This window comes from Cebidichthys violaceus, unplaced genomic scaffold, assembly GCF_023349555.1.
Source record: "Cebidichthys violaceus isolate CVI_PGR_0920_01 unplaced genomic scaffold, fCebVio1.0.p SCAF_42, whole genome shotgun sequence".
Taxonomy (NCBI): domain Eukaryota; kingdom Metazoa; phylum Chordata; class Actinopteri; order Perciformes; family Stichaeidae; genus Cebidichthys; species Cebidichthys violaceus.
Window position 1 is genome coordinate 155243 of NW_027176617.1, and position 13765 is coordinate 169007.

A 13765-nucleotide genomic window follows, 5' to 3' on the forward strand; every position below is an offset into this window, starting at 1 on the left:
GGCACCAGGCACCTCCATCACACTTTAACTGTGGCTGGCATTGTCTGAAGACATGCAGAGAAAAGGCCACACACAGGTTTTATTGAGAAGCCCACACACACTACCTAAAGAGGTTTAATGGCACTGAAACTTTTCCCAGTAGAGACGAGGATTCATTTGGCATGGAGCAGAGGTGCACTGTCACACACACACACACACACACACACACACACACACACGCACACGCACACGCACACGCACACACAAGATTTCCGACACTGACGAGGCCTTGAACACCTCACTTGCCCCAGATGAGGCGTTTTCAAAAGGAGGTGCATTTTCCCATGCTGCTGCCCCTCTGAATGTGACCCAGATGTGTCATCAAAGTATCTGTGTGAATCTTACACAAAGCTTGAATAAAAGGCCTTTTGTCTCATACCGTACATGACATTGGCTTGTGCCACATCTCTGTCTGCACAGGCTTCCCCGTCTTCTCCAGAAAATTCCTGATTTCTGTTTGCTCAGATTGCAACAAGAGGATAACAGCCAAGCTACAGGATGGAGGTGGACTCAACCTGCCCAGTCCTCCCTCCTTCCTCCCTGCCCGTCCGTCTTTCTTACTGTCAGGCTGACTCCTCACTGTCTGCTGTGGTTTTCTCCCCCTTTGCCCTTGACAATTGAGTCATGCCTGAGCGCTTAAGTGAAAACAATGAGTATCGGTCTAAAGAGCTATACCTAAAACAAGCATTCTTGAATGTGGACCAAGATGATCAGACCGACGAGTTGTACCGTTTGTTGGCGTCCTATCTGACAGGAATTGCACACTTTAACCACTCAGGAAAAGGCAAAGGGAGCTATAAATGACAACTGCTGTCTTTTCCTACAAGTAGCATTAGGCAGTGAGTAGGGCCTGTTGTTTCACGATGAGCCCTTTCACTCAGCCAGCTCCTTTCGTTGCAGAGCCTGAGGCCGCTCTCTGGTACCAAGCACAAAAACTAGAGGTAGTGGCAGCACAAGCACAACAGACCACACTCAAACTAAATGACTCGGGTGTTCTGTTAAGGGAGTCACTGAGGGAATGCAATAAGGCAGTGCCTTTACGTGACCAAAATAGATCTGCTGGAATGAGGAAAAGGATTCTTTCTGCCTATCATGGTATTTGATTGTGTGGCTGGTATGAGAGTTTATGAACCACTGAACAGCACACAAAATACAAACTCTGGCTCTTCTTCTTGTCCACATGGATGAAATGTTGTGGGGTCACAGCTTTAACCTACAGCTACCATGACAGAGCACTGGCATGTTGACACATCTGCCGCACAATCCCATCCAGTGAGCAGGGCATGTGGGGGGGGGGGGTCCCTGCAGTCAGCCCTATAACAGCTGACTGCCCTATCCCTGCAGTCAGCCACTATAACAGCACACAGACAGTTAGGAACACAACAGGGACTGTGGTTGTGAGATATCTTAATTATATATATATATATAGGTACTTTTGAAACAGTGGAAAAAAACCTGTATGTAATGTAATAAAATATACAGATTCATTGATTTGATACACTGGACCGGTGATATGAGTGACATTATTAGGCAGATCCAGGACAAAGCCGTGATGCAACCAATCCAGTTTCTGAAACTGGTTTCTGTAAGTGTATTTATAAAATTCTGTGTTTCAGTTATATTTAGCGGGACACTCAGCTTTTAGTGCCACAAAAATTCCAATCCAGACCCAATACATGAGACCTCACATGATAACAAATGACCCCAATCACAGTCAGGTCTGTTTAACATCAAGCCTGAGCCCATTATCCATATCTATTAACATGTATTCTGTATATACACCTGATAATCTAAAATCTTAAAAAAAAAAAAGAAAAAAGAAAAAAAAGAAAACAAAAAGGTACTTTTATGGGTGATGAATTTCAAAACTAGTTTCTGGAATGAAAGAAAGTAACCATTTAAAATTGTCTGCATGTGTTTTTAGCAAAGTCAAGTAAACAGTTTGAACAGAGACAACTTCTTAGGGTGATGACTAATAAACAGAAACATATTATGAACTTTTCGCTCAAGGAATTACAACATGCTCCATTCATTTTTCCTCTTGAACTTTCTTTATATAGTTTTGAGTTTAATAGCTCTCTTGTTCTGATAATAACACAAAAAGCAAAAGAGCCAAGTGTGGAAAGTCAGCAAAGTGCAGACAGCCGAAGAAACATAATAACGATAGCATTTATTTGATCGCCAAGCAGCTGTGCGGTCCAAGTTGTTGAGAAACAGCACCGGTCTGGATGTCAGCTTTAACTCGTGTAGCTGCTGTTTTATTTTGGCTTTTTTTTTAAATTTGTGCTGTGGTGCCACATCTCTCTTTAGTTTGGCTGCCATTGATATCTGGCCCTCTAGTTTTCACAGGTGTAGAGAGCAGTCGGGTTGCCGCCGCCGCCGTCCCCCTCCCTCCCGATACTCAGCATGCAAGATATGCAGCCACACAGACTCGACCTTGGCCTACACCGTCTGCTCTATTTATTTAAACTTTTAGCCCTTTGCCAAATAGGGGTCTCTTCTCTTTGTTGAAAGTTTAGTCTGTGTGCAGGCCACTGGCACTGTCTACAAAAACAACTACATTTCTCCCCCCCCAAAATTCAGCTTTTCAAAAACAGGCCTGTGTTTTGCTTGGCTCAAGGCCGGTTTTGTCGACCATTAGTATAATTACAGGTAAAATTCACATTGACTTAAACACACATTTGAACCCTACTTGTCCTCCGGTGGGCATCATCAAAATCTATCATCAAGATTATTACACTTATTACTGTAGTGTGGGAAAGCTAAGTAGCTCTGCACCAACGCCTGCTAGAGTGTCAGACTTTGCCAGCTCCAAAAAGCCTTTTAGTGCATTAACAACTTTCATTCAGAGGTCATACTCTACTCCAAAATAAAGTTGTGGGAATAGAAATGATATACACTGCCCAGTGTTTTCACAAGGATCAATTACATTATGTCTTTAATCTGATAACAGTAAAAGACGCTGGTGAAATGCGGAAATTCATGAGCTTCGTGGCTGGTTTCCTGTCCGAGTTATCTTGAAATAACTGTGTAGGCAGTGCTCCCTCTCTTTTATATATCCCCCAATTTGCACAAGAGGCAGAATATGAATGAACAGTTAGTACTTCCAGTAGTTTCCCTAGATAAACACACCATAAAGCATTGACAAGATGTCAGACTACCTAGCTGAGTAAGGTCAACATGCCTTCAGATCACAATGTGTCTGGCACAGCAGAAACCATCGCTTGGAAAAAAATGCATTAAACAAGAAAATAAAAGTTGAGTCAAAATGAGGGTACTGGAGTTAGAATATTACATTTTTTCCTCAAACTTTCAAGCGCAGAAATGTGCATGTGACCCCAAATCCAACATCAATCATAAGTTGACCACACATGGCTGAACCACTACAGTCACATGCCAACACATTCGACCGGACAAGAAGCCCACCTCCGCATACAGACCCGGTTCACTCACTCTTTGCACACAAATCTTTTGATGCATCCCATTAATTCCCATCTCCCCTCCCCCTCCTGATTGTGCCTGCATGAGAAATGTAGAAGTGTCCCAGTACAAACCTTCCCTCCGTGAAGTGACTAGCCTCCCCTCCCCCTTCTGTCTATAAACTGATGTTTTTCATCACAGGTTTGGATGTTGTTGGCTCCACAGATCACCTTTTTGTAGGTTGAGAGCGCTGGGACAAATTCAAATCCAAGATAAGCTTTCTCTCCATCTATTTTTTGTGTTAATCATTACAAACAGTCTGTGTCTGAAGTTATTATGCAAACAACCTAACAGGGAGGCTCCCTTTCTACTGTGTGCACAACCAGATTGATGGCATTTTCTGCTTTTGAACAAATCATCACTGGAGTGCACCCTGCTTAAGTGAAATATATCCAATTTGAAAAGTGTTACAGCTCAATGCACCTAATAATAGTTTTGCATTGCTAAAAAAGTAATACTTATTGTGTGGCTGCAGATAGTAGGGTAATCCTTTAGAGGATCATCTCTTTAGAGGATATCTTTCTTTGACATAATTATTTAATAAAAATAAAAATAAATGACTGCTCCATTGGTAAGGAGTCAAGTCAAGACAAGCAGAACCAAAGATTTCAAAATAGTGAGTTACTCCAAAAGGATTTGTTGCGGTTTCAAATCGTTAGGTTTTACTTTAACCATAACCAACAACTTGAAACTTTGCCTTTGACTCTACTCATATGTTCATGAGTACAGTGGACTTCCTGGTTTAAAATACAAAACAACACGGGTGTTATCCCTTAACTTCCTCTTGCTCTGACAGGTGAGCACCATCATCTGCAATCATCTACGCCGAGAGGCCATTGTGCATTGTTGGGAATAAACCACAAAGTGCAAGCCTCTGTCCTGTATGTAAAGTCATCATTAAACAAGCTGCCATCAATCCCCACAGGGAGTAACAGGTATCATCAGATGGATTATTGTTGTGTCGCCACACAACTGCTGCACGTGCCTCTAGTGATCCAACCAACAATGGCAATCTAAGCCTGGAAGGGGGGAGTCAGGGAGATAAAAGAGAGCCACACACACGATATCATACCGACCTGTTGTTACATAGACAAAAGTACACACACGACCAGTCACTGAAACTTGTCTCTCATTTGATCTCGGGGTAGAGGTGAGGGTCTAACTAACTACTTGAGGAAAATAAATAAAGATCTAAAAAGATAATGGCTATTAGGTTTCCTCCTCCTCCTCCCCTAGTTGTCCTCTCATTTGCTCCATTTCCCCTCCTGTCTCTCATAGCGTTTCTTCTTTAACTCTCATAAAAGCCTTTAAATACCATGATTGTACAATGCATCCATGAACTTGTTTTACATTCTGTTCTATGTGGCAGCTTATTTTGAAAAAACAAATGCATGTTTTACACAATGTAAAAATGTTTTTCTTTTTAATTTACTTTTAATGGAAATAAAGAGAGATATATACTCTTTGTGGGCTGAGTTAAGATGACAGGCAGCCCAAATAAAAACATTTTTTGTTCTTCTTTTATCACACTCATATGCATGTGAAAGACCAGTCCAGTTGAAGTCACTACACTAAATGTCCCTTCTGTGACTGAGGGGTGAGTCACAGTGTCTTTATATATATATATATATGTGTGTGTGTGTGTGTGTGTGTGTGTGTGTGAAGTCTTTTCTTTCATCTGGGGTGGTCTGCTGACCGAGACAAAGAAGATACACGTTGACACCACTAATGACCTGTGCTAACAGGCTGGCACTGACTGATACAGTCTCTCTCTCTCTCGCTCTCTCTCTCTCTCGCTCGCTCTCTCGCTTGTAGCATACTGGGTGCAGGACAGCTCTTCTGAGACATGAGGTACTCACAATAAAACACACTCTTCTTTGTCTGGCGACTTACAATAGACTGCAGTGAGGCTCAAGATGCTCAGATTGCCTCAGCATCAGTCATAAGAGTCCACATACCCCTAAACCACATCACCACATCAGCGTTTTGTTTACACCACAACAACAACACTACATAGGCCCCTTCGTAAAAAAAATCTGCCCTTTAACAAAGGTCAGTTCCTCTGGTGCTTTGAAGCATTTTTGTATTATATATATTCCAGAAAGGGTAACTGTGACAACGTAAAGCTTGTTTGGTACACAACCCATCTCATGGGACAGCTGGATGTATAAGATTCATATGAGTGACATCTCAAGGCAGAATTTTTGCTCTGCACACTACCTAAGTAAATACAGAGAGTTAAAGGAATGCTGCGTTTGACCCGAAAGAAACAATCTGAAGACACAAATATTAATTTGTGTTTCTTAAGATCATAGATAATAAAAAACATTACCCTATCATAAAAACAATCTAAACTTTAATTTTAACATTTGACATCTTTGGCTGATGTTTTATCAGCCCGCGTACAATAAGTTAATTCAGCGCTCAGCCATATGCGCTCTGAAGACAGTGAATCACACACTGGAGGAGTCTGGTGAGTCCTCTTGAAGAGCTGAAACATTTTTCTTGCGGGGAATCTGCAACAAGATAATTCACTGAACAGTGGCTAGCTTTTGTATTTGAACCACTGGACGACAATTAAAACAATACCCTGGAGTGTACATGTTCATTACACAACCGAGCGAGGGACATTCCAGGAAGGCTTGAGGGTATGAATAGATGAGAATGGTGATAGATGCATTTGTATGCTCGCTGGCTGGCATGCAGGCAGTCAAGGCCCACTCCAGACTTGGGATCAATGAGGGAGAGATGGAGAGAAAGACACACACACACACACACACACACACACACACACACACACACACACACACACACACACACACACACACACACACACACACACACACACACACACACACACACACACACGGTGTTGTCTTTGAACAAATACACACTCACATGCACGCACACACAAACGGAGGGAGCTCAGTAAGGAGTCTCTCTTTTCATGCAGATCTTTTGTCTCTCAGTAATGTCTGGTATGCCGGGATACAGGCTTTGCTCAATGACCTGATTTCTATGGGGCTGCCAAGGCACCGTGTGCATGCGTGTGTGGGTGTGAGTGTGTGTGAGAAAATGTGTGTGTGCGTGTTCATCTGCCTGCAAGCCCTTCCTCTGGATAAGACACAAGACTTAGCCAGGCAGACAGACACAGACTGAGACAGATCCAGCCAATAAAAGGGCAGGACACACACACACACACACACACACACACACACACACACACACACACACACACACACACACACACACACACACACACACACACACACACACACACACACACAGCCTTGCATGAAGTAAACAAAAAAGGCCTTGAGTTCCCATAACGGGAAGAGAGGCTTAATTGGATGAGGAAATATTCTGTGGGGGAAATTGATTCAAGACAGCACAGTAGTTGCAGCCCAAGATGCAGTTATTGCAATATATTTAAATGTTTACCAGTTGCAGGATATTTAAAAAAAAAAGTAATAACCCTCCAATGTTTATTATATCAGTTTTTAAGAGAAAATGTTGAAGAGAAAGAGACTGTGAGCTTTCTGGATTCCTGCGATTAATATAAGAAAGAGCCAAAAAGGAAGCGATGCCATCTTAAAGACTTTCCAGACAACCTACCTTGTCTCTGTATGATGACCCTGAGCAGTGGATGAGCTGTCGACACCGCCTTGCAAAAGTTGTCGTCGTTGTTGATCGGCAGCAAATCACCGTGGATGTCAGCATAGCCAATCATCACCTCCATGTTAGCGATGCGGTGAATGTGCAGAATGAGCTTGTAAAACTCCTCAAACTTGCCGGGCTTGACCCGATCCACCGAGAACCGGCGGAATTCTGCCCCATACTGAAGAAAAGATAAAAAGAGAGAGTACATTATTAAAAAAAAAAAATAAAAAAAAAGGACAGTCACTCGACAACCAAACAGGAAGATGAAACCAGGATGTCCGACCTCATGCACTTATCCAACCCATCTGACTGGCACACATGAAATAACAGGGTGGAAGTCCGCTGAGCTCTGGCACAGTAGCGGCCATGACCTTTTGTACAATATGAGACAGGGGAAGCCGTTTCTAAGCACAATACAAACGCAGCTAGCTTTGGAAAACTGGTTTATTGCAGCCAGAGCAATATAATTCTTATACATTTACATACCACACTCACTCAACCATAGAAAGAGTTTGATACTTACAGCCCAAATTATTGATAGCATAGGAAAATCAACATCATTCAACAACACAAACCCTAATACATGAATTCAAATTGAGAACCTTTTTATAGACTTTAAATCTCTGAAGCGGGTCAGATTGTCGAAAAGCCCAAAACTCACATTATAAAAAATGTATACGCTTTAATGAATTGAAGCTTTAACCTTCATTTAGCTTACATTTAGAGGACTTGTTTGACATTTTGGGAAGTACTGTATATGCATTTGCTTTTCTGCAGAGAGCTACATGAGAAGGTTGATATCCCTCTCATGTCTATAGCCAACGGTAATAGTGAAGCTACCACCTTTATACAATTTCCTGGTGGGATCCCTGCAGCTTTGTGTCACACCGCCCACCAAGATCACCTCATTATAAAAAACGAAAGTCAGCTGCACATCACATGTAACTTTGACCAAGAAAACAGCAGGAAAAGGGAAGAGGAATCTGCACAATAGAACAATACAGGTGGATGAGTAAGCTATCTCAGGACATATAAATGACACTGGCTACCAGCCACGCCTCCCACCCACAAGAGCACAGACTTGAACAATTGTGCAACCGCTTCCCCGACTGGCGTCAACGACGCAGCAATGAGAGCGCGGTTGAGGGTCACTGCAGGGTCATCATGTGACTCACAGACAAGAACGGACTTGAGGAGCCGAGATGACATCTGAGGCTCAAAAAGCTCCACAAACCGCAACAACACACAATGTGCAGGAGCACTGAAGTCTGAATCAAAGAGGCAATTTGTACACAAAGGTGCCGTTTGTTACTGTAATCATCCGCTCACAGCAGAGGAGAAGAGTGGAGATGAGGATCATGGAGCAGCGGCGAGGAGGAGGGAGGGAGGGAGGGAGGGAGAGGAGAACCGCTGACTGCAGAGAAGCAGAGGAGAGAAGCAGTATACCGACTGGGAGGAGAGCATAAAGAGCAGGGGGATACGTTAACCAGCTCTGTAATTAGAAGATGACACATGAATTTAAGAGGGGGTGTGTTAGGAGACTAGGGGGGGATGCCAGGCGGGTGTGTGGTTTGCTGCCAGATTCACAGAAGGAAACAAAAAGGGCACACATGTGAACCCGCATTTTAAAAAAAGCGTAACTTTTTACAATTCCAGCTAATAAAACTTCTGATACCTACATCAGAAGATGACACAAGACGTTGACAAACAGGATTGTCAAGTCTTGAGTACTTAACATTTGGCAAAGTAAAACCTACACATGACCGAACTGTAATAAACACAGTAAGACTTCAACACTTGACTTACCAAATAACAATCACACTTCTGCATATCAGTAAGCTTCGTCATTGCTCTGAACCGGAATGTTCTCTTGGCACCGTGATGAGTCTGAACAATCTGTTTTTTTACAAGCAGAACTCTGGTATGAACAAGTCTGAACACGGGATGATTAATCACGGGGCCTCGACACCAAACCCAAACCTAAGAATACATCACTGCTAACCCTGACATCACCTGTCCCCCCGACCAATCAGGGCAGAGTGGTGTCAACAGGTTGAAACAGGTCTGGAGACACTAAACTCTGACACACTGAACTAAAGGGAACATAACTGACTTCTAGTCTTTCATCAACACTGTTTTGGTCCCTAACGGACACAAGAAATCACCTACAGCTTTTTAAAGATGAATAATTAAATATGCAACGTGATGTACAACTCAGGGATCCGGCCTCAAACTGACAATATGAAAAAAGAACTTGAAAATCTGGATGTATCAAAGTAAGGGCAGAGGGAGAGAAGGAAAAAAATCCCACCCAACCCCCAACATCCCTCTCTGTCTCTGATAAGTGCTTTACGTGAGTGAAACCAGCTCCTGGCCATGGCTCCGCAACAGTCAGCCAGACACCTCCAGTGTTTTCCCTGATAAGCTTATCCTGGGAAAACTTAGCCCTGAGAAAACCAAACGCTAACCAGTCGCATCACTTTGCACCACAGACAACAGAAACACACCAATATCACTCCTTGGCAATCTTGTGAACGTGAATGCTTCAACATCAGCTACCGTTTGAAAAAGGTTTTCTATCGGACCGACACATTTTTCGAACATTAACTGGGCCCGTTGGGCTGTATGAAAGGGCTGTGCACTCAAAACAACTAATTACTCTTTCGTCATTCAGGTCATAGGATATCTATGAAAGCTGAGTCAACGCAGATTATTCACATCTGCCTCATAAGAACTGTAAGTAAGATGCAAAAGAATCTGAAAATGTCCAGTTTATTTTTGCATAGAAGAAGAATTCATGATTTGAATGGGCTTTTCTAGTTACTGCTCGAGTCACACCCTCTGCAACACATCACACGCTGCCGCAGAACATGCTACAGTGTGTTTGGGACATTAATAACTGTTGCCTTTACATATTCAAAAGAGAGAGCCAACAGCAGTGGAGCTAACCATTACAGGTATTCCAATGATAACAGCCGTCATTCTGGTTTAGTCAGGTGATACTCAACTTAATGTTAAGTACCTGTTAGGGTTGCTCATAACAAAACCAGAGGAAGTGGAACAAAATGACACGATGAGTTCTATCTGATCCAAAAAGAGAAACATGTGACGTTGTAGGACAGTGAGTCAGCTGCCATGGCTGCGTTATACCTGACTGTTCTGGCCACGCCAGAACAGTCAGGTATAACAGTCCCACCTACAAAAGAAACAATCTCAAAGTGACGACTCTCGTTCTCTGTGGAGCAAACACTAAATCCACCCTGCCTCAGAACAAAAACACAGCTCCTAAAAAAATATTTTACAGCATCCTGGAATAGACGAGCCCCTCTTTTCTTCTCCCCCACCATCAGTGTATCTGTTGTCCCCAGGTCTCTGCCTGTCCCACCACACCACTGAAACTAGGCAGCCAAAACTAAAAAACAACTAAAAATCCCCCTCTGGAGTGAATGAGTCACCTCTTGTCCATCTCAATTTGGCATGTCAACTGTTGAGCAGGAGCTCATCCTTCAAATAAGTGCTGACACACTCATGGGCGCTGGCATGTGTAAACACACACGTATGAATACCACTCTACGCTGTCGTCACTTAAATGGAATTTAGAGGAAAATGTTGGTTACAAGAAGTCCTTGAGAGGCTGTGACAAAAGTATAAATAGTTCACGGTTTGTTCCCTTTGTGGTCAGGAACACAGTGCCATGTGTTTATCTGGGATGACTCTCACTAAGCCCACATGCTCTATGCTCAGACAAACAATAAAAACAAAACTTTCTCTTGGACTGCAGACAAACGTATCAAAGTGATAGCCAAGGTCTAATGTCGTTCTAGTGTATTTGATGAGGTTTGACAAAGAAGAGGTTCATAATTCATAGAAGTTTGCTCACATGTTGTGTAAATTGGTGGTCTACATTACATAAGCCCAACACTGATGGATAGCTGTGGTCATTTGGTTACTAGTAAATTTAATTTATGCCCCTTTTACACCGTTAGCCTCTCACAAACTACTCAAAACAATACGTAGGCGGAAACTATGTAGCGCAAAACCCGCAGTGAAAGCGACTAATGTTGCAAAAACATCCGATAAAACAGATACACGACCTTTTAAATTGTAACAAATAGCAAAAGCTAGGTTGTTGATGTCAAACCAGTTTTTCCCCCCATCGGCTTCGTGACAGAAGGGGGGGAGAGCCAAATCAGCACAATCTGCATGGTCGGAATTAAGAAGACAATAATCTGTGCAAATTACAGAAACACTCAGACGCGGGTGCGTCCAGCTCCTGTTTCATGAACGAGATACGATCGTTTTGTCACTGAAGGGAGGAAATATGTGTTAGTTGCAAACAGTTTGTCGGACAAAACTCCAGCTCCGTTACGGGACGACCATGTGAACTCCTCATTTTCTCCTCAAATCCCCATTTAGAGCCTCCAAATTACAAATCCTCAACGCTCACCTTGCTTTTCACCTCCACGGCGTTACAATCCGCATTCTGCAGCGGTTGCGATCTGTTAAAGCTCCGATTCATTTTTGATTTTAGAGGTTGCAGTTTAAAAAAAAAAAAAAAAAAAAAAAAAGTTCAGCCGCCTTTGCCCGCAGAAAGAGGGGCTCTGGTCCCGGGATTTCTGCTACAAAATCCTCCTTCTGCTTCGTCTCCAGTAGATGAAGTTTGTGTCTCCTTCAGTTTATTTCACCTCCTGGAGTTTTCTTTAGATGCGATCCGCCAGACGTTAGAGAGGACTTTACGGGAGAGTAGGAGGTGAGCAACTCACCGCGTTGACTTGGGAGTGTGAGTTAAGTTTTGAAATGACATCAGCCCTCCTAAAAAAAAAAAAGGGATTCTATGAGGCCTCCACTTACTGCTCGTAATTTTCAGCTTCCTCAGCCAGTACCTCGTAGTATCCTCGCATGTAAAAGCTGAACTACCATTAATAGTAGCTTAAATATATTAGGACGATTGTTAAGAATACAATGCACGATGAAGACTTAACATAACAATATTGGTACATTTATACATAATACATTTGCATAAATGCATGATATTACAAACAATATACCTTACAAAATATTGTTAGATTAAGCCAATCATGGATAATCAGCCATGCTTCACCAAGTATACTTTTCATGAATATGGGGCACACATTTTAAGACAATTTCCAAGGCAGACCTATTAATGAATGCTAGCCTCTTAAACTTCCCTTATACAATTATTTTGATCGTTTACCACACTTTAATAATAGATCTAAAGTTTTTCGATAGCACCTGAAGGCAACACTCCGCACAATGGTCCTCCAATGCGCCAGAGGACGCATTTCTCAACACAAATGTTTTCAAAGCCTCTAGTTTTAAAAGGACTGGTATTTAATTATGGTGGAAGATAGTGTACACTGGAATTGAGAATAACATTGAATCCCAAGTAAATCTTACTTCCAGGTAATTTTAGATTTGAGTATTAAAACCCAAACGTGTACAGGAGCATCCAAGTTTGATGTTGCGTGGTTTCTCTGTGTGTGTGTGTGTGTGTGTGTGTGTGTGTGTGTGTGTGTGTGTGTGTGTGTGCTGGTGCAAATATTTGTTCCTTTTAAAATGTTACAGGTTTGAGAGAGGCACCTTAATATACAGGCAGGAGACATGACACTATCATTGTCTCTGTTAATGCTCCCTATTGTGCTGTTGAGTTGATTAAGGGTCCTCACCTTTCTTCACACGGAGCACAAACATATACTCATACTCCCATTACTAGTGATATCGTATTTGTTCTATTCAGTACTTCATGATTCATATGATGTGAAGGTAACAGCTCATAATCTATTATCACCTGCTCAACTTGTCAGAAAAGCCAGGCCACATGATAACAGCAAATTGTGACCGATTACAACAAAGCTTCATAACTTTCTGATTCACCTTTTAAGAATAAAAAAAACGTTTACATATGTAGTCTGATACGTAATCAGTAAAAACATTTTCAGAGCCTCCACCTCCGGAAAACATGCTAGAGCCAGTAGCTTCTGACAAGTCCACCATAAAGTGTTAAATCTATAGGCAGCAATATTTTTGTCAAAATGCAACAGCTGCACTTAAGTGTATTGTCACTGAAAAATGAGGGGAAAATGTTGTGCAGGTCAACCCCCCCCCCAAAAAAAAGTCCTACACTTCCTTTCCCTTGAGTCATCCGGGTAAAGAGGCGGCCCCTGACTGCTGTCCTGCTTTACAACATTCCCGGGCCCCTGAAACAGCCTGTGTACAGCAGCTGCTGTTTGCAATGCCCCACAGTAGCTACAAATGTTTCTTGTTTACTCGCTCAAGGAGTGTGTTGACCAGTTAGAAGCCCACAAAGTATACTGTCAGATGCTGGTTTCACTGCAGCGAGGCACTGAAGGTGTAGTCACACACAAATGAGGTGTACCAATCTTTTTCTCTGTGGTTTTGTGAAGTAGTACACTGAGGTATTTCTAGCTCAGGTGTATCAATATTTGTATTTTGGTTTCATTAACGGTTGAAAAGCTAATTTCTGCCAAGTGGGATTATACCTTATATTGTTTTCTAGGTCATGAAGCACGGCGAGCAAACTGTCCAAAGAGAAAAAAAGAGATGG

At 42.4% G+C, this 13765-nt stretch overlaps 1 protein-coding gene across 1 annotated transcript in view; it reads right to left on the minus strand.

Annotated features, from left to right (window-relative positions):
- Positions 1 to 11975, minus strand: part of pard6gb (par-6 family cell polarity regulator gamma b) — a 29040-nt gene extending 17065 nt beyond the window's left edge. The window contains exons 1-2 of the mRNA XM_068728498.1: positions 11627 to 11975; positions 7135 to 7357 (exon numbers count right to left, since the gene is read on the minus strand). Of these exons, the coding sequence (XP_068584599.1) occupies positions 7135 to 7357; positions 11627 to 11698 (295 nt within the window). The 5' untranslated portion in view covers positions 11699 to 11975. The remainder of the gene's footprint in view (positions 1 to 7134; positions 7358 to 11626) is intronic.
- Between the last annotated feature and the right edge of the window lie 1790 nt (positions 11976 to 13765).